At 32.9% G+C, this 13,476-nt stretch overlaps 1 protein-coding gene across 1 annotated transcript in view; it reads right to left on the bottom strand.

Moving 5' to 3' along the window:
- The window catches only part of LOC119611042 (putative fatty acyl-CoA reductase CG8303), a 40,563-nt gene that overhangs the window by 1,669 nt on the left and 25,418 nt on the right, over positions 1-13,476 (bottom strand). Inside the window, exons 2-4 of the mRNA XM_037966499.1 lie at positions 11,707-12,064; positions 7,169-7,673; positions 6,666-7,107 (exon numbers count right to left, since the gene is read on the bottom strand). Coding sequence (XP_037822427.1) covers positions 6,666-7,107; positions 7,169-7,673; positions 11,707-11,979 — 1,220 coding nt within the window. The 5' untranslated portion in view covers positions 11,980-12,064. The remainder of the gene's footprint in view (positions 1-6,665; positions 7,108-7,168; positions 7,674-11,706; positions 12,065-13,476) is intronic.

The raw sequence follows: 13,476 nt of genomic DNA, 5'->3' as shown, positions 1-13,476 counted from the left end.
GTCTATAGTCTAGTCTATAGTCTAGTCTATAGTCTAGTCTATAGTCTAGTCTATAGTCTAGTCTATAGTCTAGTCTATTGTCTAGTCTATAGTCTAGTCTATTGTCTAGTCTATAGTCTAGTCTATAGTCTAGTCTATAGCCTAGTCTATAGTCTAGTCTATAGTCTAGTCTATAGGCTAGTCTATAGTCTAGTCTATAGTCTAGTCTATAGTCTAGTCTATAGTCTAGTCTATAGTCTAGTCTATAGTCTAGTCTATAGTCTAGTCTATAGTCTAGTCTATAGTCTAGTCTATAGTCTAGTCTATAGTCTAGTCTATAGTCTAGTCTATAGTAGTCTATAGTCTAGTCTATAGTCTAGTCTATAGTCTAGTCTATAGTCTAGTCTATAGTCTAGTCTATAGTCTAGTCTATAGTCTAGTATATAGTCTAGTCTATAGTCTATAGTCTAGTCTAGTCTATAGTCTAGTCTATAGTCTAGTCTATAGTCTAGTCTATAGTCTAGTCTATAGTCTAGTCTATAGTCTAGTCTATAGTCTAGTCTATAGTCTAGTCTATAGTCTAGTCTATAGTCTAGTCTATAGTCTAGTCTATAGTCTAGTCTATAGTCTAGTCTATAGTCTAGTCTATAGTCTAGTCTATAGTCTAGTCTCTAGTCTATAGTCTAGTCTATAGTCTAGTCTATAGTCTAGTCTATAGTCTAGTCTAGTCTAGTCTATAGTCTAGTCTATAGTCTAGTCTATAGTCTAGTCTATAGTCTAGTCTATAGTCTATAGTCTAGTCTATAGTCTAGTCTATAGTCTAGTCTATAGTCTAGTCTATAGTCTAGTCTATAGTCTAGTCTATAGTCTAGTCTATAGTCTAGCTATAGTCTAGTCTATAGTCTAGTCTATAGTCTAGTCTATAGTCTAGTCTATAGTCTAGTCTATAGTCTAGTCTATAGTCTAGTCTATAGTCTAGTCTATAGTCTAGTCTATAGTCTAGTCTATAGTCTAGTCTATAGTCTAGTCTATAGTCTAGTCTATAGTCTAGTCTATAGTCTAGTCGTCTAGTCTCTATAGTCTAGTCTATAGTCTAGTCTATAGTCTAGTCTATAGTCTAGTCTATAGACTATAGATACTAGACTATAGTCTAGTCTATAGTCTAGTCTATAGTCTATAGTCTAGTCTATAGTCATGTCTAGTCTATAGTCTAGTCTATAGTCATGTCTAGTCTATAGTCTAGTCTATAGTCTAGTCTATAGTCTAGTCTATAGTCTAGTCTATAGTCTAGTCTATAGTCTAGTCTATAGTCTAGTCTATAGTCTAGTCTATAGTCTAGTCTATAGTCTAGTCTATAGTCTAGTCTATAGTCTAGTCTATAGTCTAGTCTATAGTCTAGTCTATAGTCTAGTCTATAGTCTAGTCTATAGTCTAGTCTATAGTCTAGTCTATAGTCTAGTCTATAGTCTAGTCTATAGTCTAGTCTATAGTCTAGTCTATAGTCTAGTCTATAGTCTAGTCTATAGTCTAGTCTATAGTCTAGTCTATAGTCTAGTCTATAGTCTAGTCTATAGTCTAGTCTATAGTCTAGTCTATAGTCTAGTCTATCTAGTCTATAGTCTAGTCTATAGTCTAGTCTATAGTCTAGTCTATTGTCTAGTCTATGTCTAGTCTATAGTCTAGACTCTAGTCTAGTCCTATAGTCTAGTCTATAGTCTAGTCTATAGTCTAGTCTATAGTCTAGTCTATAGTCTAGTCTATAGTCTAGTCTATAGTCTAGTCTATAGTCTAGTCTTAGTCTAGTCTATAGTCTAGTCTATAGTCTAGTCTATAGTCTAGTCTATAGTCTAGTCTATAGTCTAGTCTATTAGTCTATAGTCTGTCTATAGTCTAGTCTATAGTCTAGTCTATAGTCTAGTCTATAGTCTAGTCTATAGTCTAGTCTATAGTCTAGTCTATAGTCTAGTCTATAGTCTAGTCTATAGTCTAGTCTATAGTCTAGTCTATAGTCTAGTCTATAGTCTAGTCTATAGTCTAGTCTATAGTCTAGTCTATAGTCTAGTCTATAGTCTAGTCTATAGTCTAGTCTATAGTCTAGTCTATAGTCTAGTCTATATCTTGTCTTAGTCTAGTCTATAGTCTAGTCTATAGTCTAGTCATAGTCTAGTCTATAGTCTAGTCTATACTCTAGTCTATAGTCTAGTCTAAGTCTAGTCTATAGTCTAGTCTATAGTCTAGTCTATAGTCTAGTCTATAGTCTATAGTCTAGTCTATAGTCTAGTCTATAGTCTAGTCTATAGTCTAGTCTATAGTCTAGTCTATAGTCTAGTCTATAGTCTAGTCTATAGTCTAGTCTATAGTCTAGTCTATAGTCTAGTCTATAGTCTAGTATAGTCTAGTCTATAGTCTAGTATAGTCTAGTCTATAGTCTAGTCTATAGTCTAGTATAGTCTAGTCTATAGTCTATAGTCTAGTCTATAGTCTAGTCTATAGTCTAGTCTATAGTCTAGTCTATAGTCTAGTCTATAGTCTTGTCTATAGTCTAGTCTATAGTCTTGTCTATAGTCTAGTCTATAGTCTAGTCTATAGTCTAGTCTATAGTCTAGTCTATAGTTTAGTCTATAGTCTAGTCTATAGTCTAGTCTAGTCTATAGTCTAGTCTATAGTCTAGTCTATAGTCTAGTCTATAGTCTATAGTCTAGTCTATAGTCTAGTCTATAGTCTAGTCTAGTCTAGTCTATAGTCTAGTCTGTAGTCTAGTCTATAGTCTAGTCTATAGTCTAGTCTATAGTCTAGTCTATAGTCTAGTCTATAGTCTAGTCTATAGTCTTGTCTATAGTCTAGTCTATAGTCTAGTCTATAGTCTAGTCTATAGTCTAGTCTATAGTCTAGTCTATATAGTCTATAGTATAGTCTAGTCTATAGTCTAGTCTATAGTCTAGTCTATAGTCTAGTCTATAGTCTAGTCTATAGTCTAGTCTATAGTCTAGTCTATAGTCTAGTCTATAGTCTAGTCTATAGTCTAGTCTATAGTCTAGTCTATAGTCTAGTCTATAGTCTAGTCTATAGTCTAGTCTATAGTCTAGTCTATAGTCTAGTCTATAGTCTAGTCTATAGTCTAGTCTATAGTCTAGTCTATAGTCTAGTCTATAGTCTAGTCTATAGTCTAGTCTATAGTCTAGTCTATAGTCTAGTCTATAGTCTAGTCTATAGTCTAGTCTATAGTCTAGTCTATAGTCTAGTCTATAGTCTAGTCCATAGTCTAGTCCATAGTCTAGTCTATAGTCTAGTCTATAGTCTAGTCTATAGTCTAGTCTATAGTCTAGTCTATAGTCTAGTCTATAGTCTAGTCTATAGTCTAGTCTATAGTCTAGTCTATAGTCTAGTCTATAGTCTAGTCTAAGTCTAGTCTATAGTCTAGGCTATAGTCTAGTCTATAGTCTAGTCTATAGTCTATAGTCTAGTCTATATCTAGTCTATAGTCTAGTCTATAGTCTAGTCTATAGTCTAGTCTATAGTCTAGTCTATAGTCTAGTCTATAGTCTATAGTCTAGTCTATAGTCTATAGTCTAGTCTATAGTCTAGTCTATAGTCTAGTCTATAGTCTAGTCTATAGTCTAGTCTATAGTCTAGTCTATAGTCTTGTCTATAGTCTAGTCTATAGTCTTGTCTATAGTCTAGTCTATAGTCTAGTCTATAGTCTAGTCTATAGTCTAGTCTATAGTTTCTATCTAGTCTATAGTCTAGTCTAGTCTATAGTCTAGTCTATAGTCTAGTCTATAGTCTAGTCTATAGTCTAGTCTATAGTCTAGTCTATAGTCTAGTCTATAGTCTAGTCTATAGTCTAGTCTATAGTCTAGTCTGTAGTCTAGTCTATAGTCTAGTCTATAGTCTAGTCTATAGTCTAGTCTATAGTCTAGTCTATAGTCTAGTCTATAGTCTTGTCTATAGTCTAGTCTATAGTCTAGTCTATAGTCTAGTCTATAGTCTAGTCTATAGTCTAGTCTATAGTCTATAGTCTATAGTCTAGTCTATAGTCTAGTCTATAGTCTAGTCTATAGTCTAGTCTATAGTCTAGTCTATAGTCTAGTCTATAGTCTAGTCTATAGTCTAGTCTATAGTCTAGTCTATAGTCTAGTCTATAGTCTAGTCTATAGTCTAGTCTATAGTCTAGTCTATAGTCTAGTCTATAGTCTAGTCTATAGTCTAGTCTATAGTCTAGTCTATAGTCTAGTCTATAGTCTAGTCTATAGTCTAGTCTATAGTCTAGTCTATAGTCTAGTCTATAGTCTAGTCTATAGTCTAGTCTATAGTCTAGTCTATAGTCTAGTCTATAGTCTAGTCTATAGTCTAGTCCATAGTCTAGTCCATAGTCTAGTCTATAGTCTAGTCTATAGTCTAGTCTATAGTCTAGTCTATAGTCTAGTCTAAAGTCTAGTCTATAGTCTAGTCTATAGTCTAGTCTATAGTCTAGTCTATAGTCTAGTCTATTGTCTAGTCTATAGTCTAGTCTATAGTCTAGTCTATAGTCTAGTCTATAGTCTAGTCTATAGTCTAGTCTATAGTCTAGTCTATAGTCTAGTCTATAGTCTAGTCTGTAGTCTAGTCTATAGTCTAGTCTATAGTCTAGTCTATAGTCTAGTCTATAGTCTAGTCTAAAGTCTAGTCTATAGTCTAGTCTATAGTCTAGTCTATAGTCTAGTCTATAGTCTAGTCTATTGTCTAGTCTATAGTCTAGTCTATAGTCTAGTCTATAGTCTAGTCTATAGTCTAGTCTATAGTCTAGTCTATAGTCTAGTCTATAGTCTAGTCTATAGTCTAGTCTATAGTCTAGTCTATAGTCTAGTCTATAGTCTAGTCTATAGTCTAGTCTATAGTCTAGTCTATAGTCTAGTCTATAGTCTAGTCTATAGTCTAGTCTATAGTCTAGTCTATAGTCTAGTCTATAGTCTAGTCTATTGTCTAGTCTATAGTCTAGTCTATAGTCTAGTCTATAGTCTAGTCTATAGTCTAGTCTATAGTCTAGTCTATAGTCTAGTCTATAGTCTAGTCTGTAGTCTAGTCTATAGTCTAGTCTATAGTCTAGTCTATAGTCTAGTCTATAGTCTAGTCTATAGTCTAGTCTATAGTCTAGTCTATAGTCTAGTCTATAGTCTAGTCTATAGTCTAGTCTATAGTCTAGTCTATAGTCTAGTCTATAGTCTAGTCTATAGTCTAGTCTATAGTCTAGTCTATAGTCTAGTCTATAGTCTAGTCTATTGTCTAGTCTATAGTCTAGTCTATAGTCTAGTCTATAGTCTAGTCTATAGTCTAGTCTATAGTCTAGTCTATAGTCTAGTCTATAGTCTAGTCTGTAGTCTAGTCTATAGTCTAGTCTATAGTCTAGTCTATAGTCTAGTCTATAGTCTAGTCTATAGTCTAGTCTATAGTCTTGTCTATAGTCTAGTCTATAGTCTAGTCTATAGTCTAGTCTATAGTCTAGTCTATAGTCTAGTCTATAGTCTAGTCTATAGTCTAGTCTATAGTCTAGTCTATAGTCTAGTCTATAGTCTAGTCTATAGTCTAGTCTATAGTCTAGTCTATTGTCTAGTCTATAGTCTAGTCTATAGTCTAGTCTATAGTCTAGTCTATAGTCTAGTCTATAGTCTAGTCTATAGTCTAGTCTATAGTCTAGTCTGTAGTCTAGTCTATAGTCTAGTCTATAGTCTAGTCTATAGTCTAGTCTATAGTCTAGTCTATAGTCTAGTCTATAGTCTTGTCTATAGTCTAGTCTATAGTCTAGTCTATAGTCTAGTCTATAGTCTAGTCTATAGTCTAGTCTATAGTCTATCTATAGTCTAGTCTATAGTCTAGTCTATAGTCTAGTCTATAGTCTAGTCTATAGTCTAGTCTATAGTCTAGTCTATAGTCTAGTCTATAGTCTAGTCTATAGTCTAGTCTATAGTCTAGTCTATAGTCTAGTCTATAGTCTAGTCTATAGTCTAGTCTATAGTCTAGTCTATAGTCTAGTCTATAGTCTAGTCTATAGTCTAGTCTATAGTCTAGTCTATAGTCTAGTCTATAGTCTAGTCTATAGTCTAGTCTATAGTCTAGTCTATAGTCTAGTCTATAGTCTAGTCTATAGTCTAGTCTATAGTCTAGTCTATAGTCTAGTCTATAGTCTAGTCTATAGTCTAGTCCATAGTCTAGTCCATAGTCTAGTCTATAGTCTAGTCTATAGTCTAGTCTATAGTCTAGTCTATAGTCTAGTCTAAAGTCTAGTCTATAGTCTAGTCTATAGTCTAGTCTATAGTCTAGTCTATAGTCTAGTCTATTGTCTAGTCTATAGTCTAGTCTATAGTCTAGCCTATAGTCTACTCTATAGTCTAGTCTATAGTCTAGTATATAGTCTTAAAGATATAGACTAGACATCAAGTTTATGTCTTAAGTCTTTTCTGTTGAGTTTCAAAACAAATATGGCGCCTTTAAAAAAACAAAGTTTTTGTCTTAAGTCTTTCTTGTCCAATACTACACTGACAAAGTTTGTGTCTTAAATCTCTATATGTGGAAAGAGCGTAACAAATGAAAGTTTGTGTCCTAAGTTTTTCGTTTAAGTTTTAAAAAACTCTATCATTTCTAGCACGATTTTATTTAATTTTGAATGAATTTAAGAGGTTTACAGAATATTATCTCCTGTAAGTACTTACGTGTGCTGTGGCATACCCAATCCAAATAATTTCTCTGGTATAATGAAAACCATCGCTGGCAGTATGTGGAACAAGTAGAAGAATAGATTATAACGCCAACCATTACGCAATATGGCCTTTGGTTTCCAAACAAAATTATTCGGTGGATGTCTCTCAACGCTGGCATTAACAATTTTACAGAACTCAGCCAATGTCAAGGGGTTAACCTCACCCGAAGTACAATGTATAACCTCCGGCTTTTCGATATGTCTAGTGCCGACATACCAGCCCATGATTAATGAAGAGTTAATAACATAATCACAGGGTATGATGTCAATGACGGCAGAAGCCTTGCCACACATGGTGCGGAAAATGCCCTTAATGAAACCAGCTAAAAAGCCCAAATGGCCCGAATTGGCACTGCCCACCCAACCTTCGGTAGGTTTTTCCCAGGTGCCGTAAACTAGTAATATAAAAATATTAATTTAGAAAATTCTATTTTCTTTATAATTTATCTCACTCACCTATTGAGGGTCTTACAATGGCCGCTGGCATACCCTTCATCTCTGCCATTAACAAATTTTCCGAAAGATTTTTCGTAAACGTATACGTATTTGGATGATCACATATATATTCTTTGCACTTTTCATGTGTAAAATTCTCCCATTTACTATCATCTTCAGCCATTTTCATCATTTCATAAGGATCAAATTTTGATTTGTATACCTCTTCCACTATCAAACCCCGATTATTACTGTTACAGAATGCTGTGGAGCAATAAATATAGGCCGACAAGTTTTTCACTCTCTTAGCCAGCTCTATGGTACGCATCGTACCAGTTAAATTTGTTTTTATGGCGGTACGTAAGGGAGAGCTAAATTTAATGGTGGCGGCACTGTGATAGATGATATTAACACGATCGATAAGTTCCTGCAGGACTTCATCGCTAAAACAGAAATTGACTTCGCTTAATTCTCCTACGACAGGTTTGACTTTTGCCAAAGATTTTTCATCGTATTTTTTGAAAATCTGTAGGAACAAATTAAAAGAAAATATGATTTTTATTAGTTTATTTGCAAGAAAATATTAAGGTGTTAAATGACCAAAGGCGTTTAATTGTTTATTAATTAGTGGTTGGAGTATTTAAGATTTTTTGTTTGGTTTACTTATTAACACTTGTCGTCTGATTGAAAGCAGATCTTAAATTTGATGCTACAAGTCAATTGAGTGGTAATAAATAGATACATTAATGGTTAAATGGAAACCTATAGACTAGATTATAGACTAAACTATAGACTGGACTTTAGACTAAACTGTAGGCTAGACTACAGACTAGATTATATACTAGACCAAAGACTAAACAATCGACTAAATAATAGACTAGACTATAGGCTAGAATATAGACTAGACCATAGACAATAGACTAGACTATAGACTAGACTATAGACTAGACTATAGACTAGACTATAGACTAGACTATAGACTAGACTATAGACTAGACTATAGACTAGACTATAGACTAGACTATAGACTAGACTATAGACTAGACTATAGACTAGACTATAGACTAGACTATAGACTAGACTATAGACTAGACTATAGACTAGACCAGCGGTTCCCACGGTTTTTTACTTCGTGGACCCCTTGAGAAATTTATTTAATTTCACGGACCCCATACATATTTTGATATCTTATTGTTATAAATAATTGTTCATCCGAAAATTGTCTTAGCCCAGGTCCATAAACCCTATAAAATATTCCCGTACATTGAGAATATTTAGTATTTCGGAGATGTTTTCAAGTGCATGGTTTTAAATATAGAATGACTTCTAACATGATGTTTAATTTTATGATCGTGAGAGCTTTCATGTTCATTTCTCGTCAAGGTAGCGAAAAGGTTTCTTTATCAAGTATTGTCGACATGTGCTTAAAGAGTCATGTTTCCAAATTTTTTTGCGATTGCATAGGAGTGAGCTGAGTATGTAAGCTAAGTTTTCGGGAAAACATGTGAAAGTTAGACTTCTTCGATGTTGTTGCGGAATGCGTTACCCACATAAAATATGACCTGAACTCTTTGCGAATGTACTGTGAATTTGGATCTTAAATTTGAATTTTAAAATACCTACGAATTATTTCACTGCGTGGTTTTGACTATTTACGCAAAACGCTATGAATTTTCTGATGTTGATTTAATAATATTGGACAACAAAATGAAGTTAAAATCTGTGTATCACGTCGGAATGGAATATTTATATTTAAAATTAACTAGATTAACACTTTTGCTTCCAATTTAAAAAAATATTATGAAATGTGACCTAACTTCATATGCCGGGATACCAGTATCAGTATTTAATTCTAAGGCAAATCATTATCCGTCTGATATTAAAACTTTTATTTCGATACATATACATTTATAAAAATTACAAATCACGTAATACTTTACTTTATAAAAGTGAAACAATAAATTTGTAGGGCCTAGCTTCATCCTGATAAACGACCGAAACAATAAAATTCAAAAAGTCACCAACAAATCTGGGATTATTGAATAAAAATTGTGTATTTTGGTATTTATGAAAAATTTGGAGATATTTTTAATATTTTCTAACATATAGAGAATATTTTTTATTCATGATATTTTTCGTTCGTCTTCGCGGACCCCCTAGGATTTTGCTACGGGCCACTAGGGGTCCGCGGACCCCCTTTTGGGAACCGTTGGACTAGACTATAGACTAGACTATAGACTAGACTATAGACTAGACTATAGACTAGACTATAGACTAGACTATAGACTAGACTATAGACTAGACTATAGACTAGACTATAGACTAGACTATAGACTAGACTATAGACTAGACTATAGACTAGACTATAGACTAGACTATAGACTAGACTATAGACTAGACTATAGACTAGACTATAGACTAGACTATAGACTAGACTATAGACTAGACTATAGACTAGACTATAGACTAGACTATAGACTAGACTATAGACTAGACTATAGACTAGACTATAGACTAGACTATAGACTAGACTATAGACTAGACTATAGACTAGACTATAGACTAGACTATAGACTAGACTATAGACTAGACTATAGACTAGACTATAGACTAGACTATAGACTAGACTATAGACTAGACTATAGACTAGACTATAGACTAGACTACTATAGACTAGACCATAGACTAGACTATAGACTATACTATAGACTAGACTATAGACTAGAGTATAGACTAGACTATAGACTAGACTATAGACTAGACTATAGACTAGACTATAGACTAGACTATAGACTAGACTATAGACTAGACTATAGACTAGACTATAGACTAGACTATAGACTAGACTATAGACTAGACTATAGACTAGACTATAGACTAGACTATAGACTAGACTATAGACTAGACTATAGACTAGACAACTGTAGACTAGACTATAGACTAGACTACTGTAGACTAGACTATAGACTAGACTATAGACTAGACTATAGACTAGACTATAGACTAGACTATAGACTAGACTATAGACTAGACTATAGACTAGACTATAGACTAGACTATAGACTAGACTATAGACTAGACTATAGACTAGACTATAGACTAGACTATAGACTAGACTATAGACTAGACTATAGACTAGACTATAGACTAGACTATAGACTAGACTATAGACTAGACTACAGACTAGACTATAGACTAGACTATAGACTAGACTATAGACTAGACTATAGACTAGACTATAGACTAGACTATAGACTAGACTATAGACTAGACTATAGACTAGACTATAGACTAGACTATAGACTAGACTATAGACTAGACTATAGACTAGACTATAGACTAGACTATAGACTAGACTACTATAGACTAGACTATAGACTAGACTATAGACTAGACTATAGACTAGACTATAGACTAGACTATAGACTAGACTATAGACTAGACTATAGACTAGACTATAGACTAGACTATAGACTAGACTATAGACTAGACTTTAGACTAGACTATAGACTAGCCTCTACTACAGTCTGGATTGCAACCTGGACTATAGCCTGTACTATTGTCTGGACTATAGCCTATAGCCAGGACTATAGTCTAGCCTGGACTATGGTCTGGACTAAAGCCTGGACAATAGCCTGGTCTATAGCCTGGACTATAGTCTGGGCGATAGTCTGATCTATAGCCTGGACAATAGTCTGATCTTTAGCCTGGACAATAGTTTGATCTATAGTCTGGACTATAACCTTGACTATAGCCTGTATATTCTATATACTAGAATATACTACACTGTATATTCTGTATATTCTGGACTATATAGTCTGTACTATAGACTAGCCAATAATCTGCGGACTTAATTTTTAGTATAGGTTAGCCCATAGTCTGTTCAGTTTTCTAGTCTTGTGTCTATAGCAACTCGCTGTTCTGTGGATGACTCACTTCTAGTATAACTTTCAAAATACTAATATTTCACCAAAATGTTTTTTTTTTGTTTGCAAAGTTCAAACTCCAAAATATTTTGATTGTTTCCTTTAATTATTACCAACCTAGTTTTTCAAATTGCTGTTGTCTTGACTGCAATTGAATGTTTTTTTTATGAAATATATTTTCCAGTTCATTAACAATTAAATTTTAGCTTCACCTTTTTTTATGTGTTTTTTTTTATAAAAATGTGGCAATACGTTTTTTCTTAATATTATTTCATGTGAATTTATTTTTATTTTAAAGTTTAAAAACAACAACAAAAAACTCATTTACTAAATATTTTTAGGCCTACATTTATTTCCCTCAAAAAAGACGCCATTCATAAATTTATTTGTTTATCGTGTTTAATTTAAGATTGCATGTCAGCTGTAGATGGATGGACCAAAACAATTTGTAGAGACAAAATTATACTAATGTCAACACTTTGTTGGTTTTGTCAAGTTTTAAATTACACAACTTTTCTTTGTTTACGTTTTAATTTTCTTATAAACAAAAAAAATGTTGCGTGAGCAATTAGTGTTAAACAAATGGTCTTTCTTTAATTGTGGATAAAATTATCCAAAAAAGATTTCACTTACCGGTTTCTGTAATAGTCTTTTAATACGATCATTTGGGTTAACATTCTTTTTGCCTCTAACCAAAACATATATGGTACCAATATCGGGTGTAGCATCTAATAAAGCCTCGATTAAAACGGTACCCAAAAAGCCAGTGCCTCCAGTAATGAATACATTTTTATGGGCAAAGAAATCAGCAATAGTTCTCACATCATTCGTAGTTTTGTCATGAACCGCCGGTAATGGTTTCAAATTAAGATCATGACTCCTGTCATGATCATTCATGACCGTCATATCGGTATAATTAATATTTGTTGGAGGAGCCAATTTGCTAAGATTAATGTTAATAGTTGGTATTGAAGATATTGGAGTAATAAAACTGCAAGAAATTCAAAATAAGGAAATAATTAAAAATAAAATAAATAATAATTAAAAATTTATTTAAAAAAAAATTTTAACTTCCGTTCTCAAATAAAGAAGATTTATTTAAGTAAAAGACCCCAAAATAGTTTCAAAGACATCTCAGTCTTATCTCTTATTCTTAGTTGTGTTTTGTTGTTATTTTTTTCCTTGTTAATTTAACATTGACAATTTCACATGCATTTTGTTTGTTGTCAGTTGCTAAAGGTGTTTTGTTTTTATTTTTTTTTAATTTTTGTAAACTGACCTTCTTTTCATTATTGTTTTTTTTTTAATAAATTCATATGTCTTGTCCGTTTGTTTTGTTTATTAATAAACCGTTAACAAATATATTAATTATATGCAGTCTCTCTTCTTCTTTTTCAAAAAAATGCATAAAATTTTGTAAAACATTTTATACCAACGACATTTTGTTTGCTTTATGAAAACGTAAAATGAATTCAGTATTGACGAGTTTTACTGTTAATTTATGCCGTTGCTAACTGCTGTAGATGTTTAAAACGTCTGCCTCTTTTTCAAGCATTCTATTTAAAAATCTATTCTAATGCCAAGTCTAAAGTCTACTCATAAGTCAAGTGTAGTCTAGGCTAAAGTTCGTTTGCAACTTTAACGTAAAATATAGTCAATAATCTAATCTAAAGTCTAGTTCAAGGGCAGTTTATTCTACTTCAAAATATGGACAAATTTCTCGTTATAGTTTGCAATAGTCTAACCTAAACTCCTGTCTAAGGTCCAGTTTAAAGTTTAGTCTAAAATCTAGCCTAAAGTATAGTCTAAAGTACAGTCTAAAGGCTAGTCTAAAGTCTAATCTAAAGTCTAGTTTAATGTATAGTCTAAAGTCTAGTCTAAAGTCCAGTCTAAAGTCTAGTTTAAAGTCTAGTCTAAAGTATAGTCTAAGTATAGTTTAAAGTTTATCTAAAGTATTGTCTAAAGTTTGGTCTAAAGTCTAGTCTTAAGTATAGTCTAAAGCCCAGTCTTAAGTCTGGTCTAAAGTCTAGTCTAAAGTCTAATCTATAGTCTTGTCTAAAGTCTAGTCTAAAGTCTAGTCTAAAGTCTAGTCTAAAGTCTAGTCTAAAGTCTAGTCTAAAGTCTAGTCTAAAGTCTAGTCTAAAGTTTAGTCTAAAGTCTAGTCTAAAGTCTAGTCTAAAGTCTAGTCTAAAGTCTAGTCTAAAGTCTAGTCTAAAGTCTAGTCTAAAGTCTAGTCTAAAGTCTAGTCTAAAGTCTAGTCTAAAGTCTAGTCTAAAGTCTAGTCTAAAGTCTAGTCTAAAATCTAGTCTAAAGTCTAGTCCAAAGTCTAGTCTAAAGTCTAGTCTAAAGTCTAGTCTAAAGTCTAATCTAAAGTCTAGTTTAAAGTCTAGTCTAAAGCCTACT

This window comes from Lucilia sericata, unplaced genomic scaffold (genome assembly GCF_015586225.1).
Source record: "Lucilia sericata isolate MDLA Ls3-8-SP2 unplaced genomic scaffold, ASM1558622v1 Contig001343F_arrow, whole genome shotgun sequence".
NCBI lineage: Eukaryota > Metazoa > Arthropoda > Insecta > Diptera > Calliphoridae > Lucilia > Lucilia sericata.
This window is presented reverse-complemented; position numbering and strand designations above follow the sequence as displayed.